The 2,463-nt window shown below is 32.4% G+C and overlaps 1 protein-coding gene across 1 annotated transcript; it reads right to left on the bottom strand.

Moving 5' to 3' along the window:
- Window positions 1-251: 251 nt before the first annotated feature.
- LOC134718036 (uncharacterized) lies at window positions 252-1,340 on the bottom strand. Its single transcript, XM_063580538.1, has 2 exons — window positions 1,174-1,340; window positions 252-468 (listed from the first exon to the last, which is right to left on the bottom strand). The coding sequence occupies exons 1-2, from the start codon at window positions 1,338-1,340 to the stop codon at window positions 252-254; spliced, it is 384 nt and encodes a 127-aa protein (XP_063436608.1).
- Between the last annotated feature and the right edge of the window lie 1,123 nt (window positions 1,341-2,463).

Here is a 2,463-nt window from a genome sequence, read left to right on the forward strand (position 1 = left end):
AAATTGTATCTGTGATATTTGAATTATGAATTTATCTGTGATATTTGAATTATGAATTTATCTGTGATATTAAATTATTATCTAATTCATCTGTTAGTTTCTTTATGGAATTGTCAATGATTATACTAACTCTGTACAATTAAAAATATTGAAGTCACTGAAAGTATCGTCTCGAAAACAGTGAATGAACATTGATTCATTTGAAATTGATCAAACATGAACATGAACCTAGCCTACTTCTATTTCAAAACTTACTCATTGATGGGTTCATTGTCGTCAAACGGACCAACATGCTCCATGTATGCATACATGCTGACTTGTAACACATGACGGTTTAAGCAGTTGGCAATAAAGACTGTGATGCAGTTTAAGTCATCTGGTTGCATTAAATAGCTTACAGCTGATATGTCTGAACAGCATACACATTCATCTGCTGTTGTCATGGAATTGCAGTTTCCACAATCACACCTAAAACATGAAAACAACCTTATTTATGTGAAACCAGCAGTACAAAATACACAATATAGAAAAAATAACACAAGAGTAGGTTTCACAAATAAACTTTTGGCCACGGTTGATCATAAGCAAGTGCAGATCCTAACCATGGGTAAAGATGGGAGGGGCAACTATGTGTCCCCATTCAAAATTATGAATTGATTGTGGAGGTATATTTATATATCCATGATATCTTGAATTAAACTCTATAAAAAAAAATATCATAAATGTGGTGATGTCTTATTCATATATACTATGCTCATCAAATATATATGGACATTTTTTTTCTTTTCATTGCCAAAATTTTATTACTGTCTCTAGTGACTGGTATACTCCAATACTTCTTCAGGTGGTCTGTTTATACAATATAACATGATGGACAATTTTTCCTCCCCCCCCCCCCCCTGTCCATTTATTATATTTGACAGTTCGTAATTCTTTATATAAGTGAAGCAAAATCTGTATACGACGTTGTAGGAAGGCGTCCCAGAAAAAAAAATTAAAATAGCCTTGCCAAACGTCATAATTATTTGGATTAGGGCAGAGGGAAACAAACTATTTTCGGTGGATTAATTAATCGTAAAAAAACCCTGAAATTTACATTTTAACTGTTATACATACATCTGCCATTAATTGAACTCTGAAAGTTTTGGTTACAAGTATATTTTTCATACGAACCAGTTTGTGTTTACAAGGCGATCGACATTGCTTGAAAGATCGTCAATGTCGGACTCTTCGGTTGACGAATTTATATCTTCTTCTTGATTATTTTCCACAAGTAACGGCTCAAACTGAATATCTAAACTTTGAGAATTGCCTTGTAAACTGCTTTCAACACCGTCCATTGTTTAATTACGCAAAAGTGCTATGTACTTCGTCTATATTGAGACATTTTCTCAGCTTGTATCCACTGACGTCATCACGATCACGTGACCGGTATCTCATTAAAAATCAAAGAAGACGACAAGCGCTGGATTCTTCGACCATTAAAAGTCATTTAAATGAGATTTTGACAAGAAAAATTAATTATAATATACTTTTTTTACCAATTTGAATTGATTAATTAAAAAAAAAAATTGTGTCACGTCTCCTTTAACAAAATTTATGGTTTAGGTGACACTCTAAAACTCAAGATGGCTGATTTTTTGTTCATTGCACCTGATTTCACTCTCGGTTTTTATGGTTTTCGGTGTTTGTGTTTCGTGTTTGTTCCCACTCCTTATTTTCTTTCTACGTGTTGTCTTGTCCCTTGATTGTACGAGTTTTGAATGTGACTTTGGTATGCTTCTTGCTTTTCCTTATATCGCTGATGGCAATTTAAAGCGTTTCGGACCTAATGATAAGGACATAAGTGGCCCAAAGGAGAACTAAAATGGCCAAAAAATCAAAGTCTGTACTCATTATGATAAATATTGTCTATATCACTAGTAGTACATGTGGCATCCATTGTGTTGTCAATTGTTCAAAACCAGAAGAAAGTCCTTAAATGATGGAATTTTAAAAATGGAAACAAATCTATGACTATATGTCAAATTCTGTCAGATACTTGTTCAACTTATGATGGCATAAATTAAAGAAGTAAAGACTCATGTTTAACTGACAAGTAACTTTGCCCAAGTTGCTGTCAGTTGTCTCGATTCCTGGTTCAAAATAATTTGTTTCTCAAACCGGAGCACATCAGAAGTTTATAAAACAATTTGGATTACTACCATAAAATAAAAACAATGACAAAACTTCACAGTAGTTCAACTTTATTCTGTTTTAAATTTGATATAAGGTTCTCTTTAATTAAGACATGCAGTAGACCAAATACACTATCACATTACAATATGATATGAATGGTGAAAAAGGCCTGTATTAAACCTTTAAATATTTTTTGACCATGTTGACAATACATTATATTATAATAATTATAATAATAAGTTCAAGAGGATCACTAGTGTTAACATGAACAATATATATAACTCT

Source organism: Mytilus trossulus, chromosome 5, assembly GCF_036588685.1.
Source record: "Mytilus trossulus isolate FHL-02 chromosome 5, PNRI_Mtr1.1.1.hap1, whole genome shotgun sequence".
Taxonomy (NCBI): domain Eukaryota; kingdom Metazoa; phylum Mollusca; class Bivalvia; order Mytilida; family Mytilidae; genus Mytilus; species Mytilus trossulus.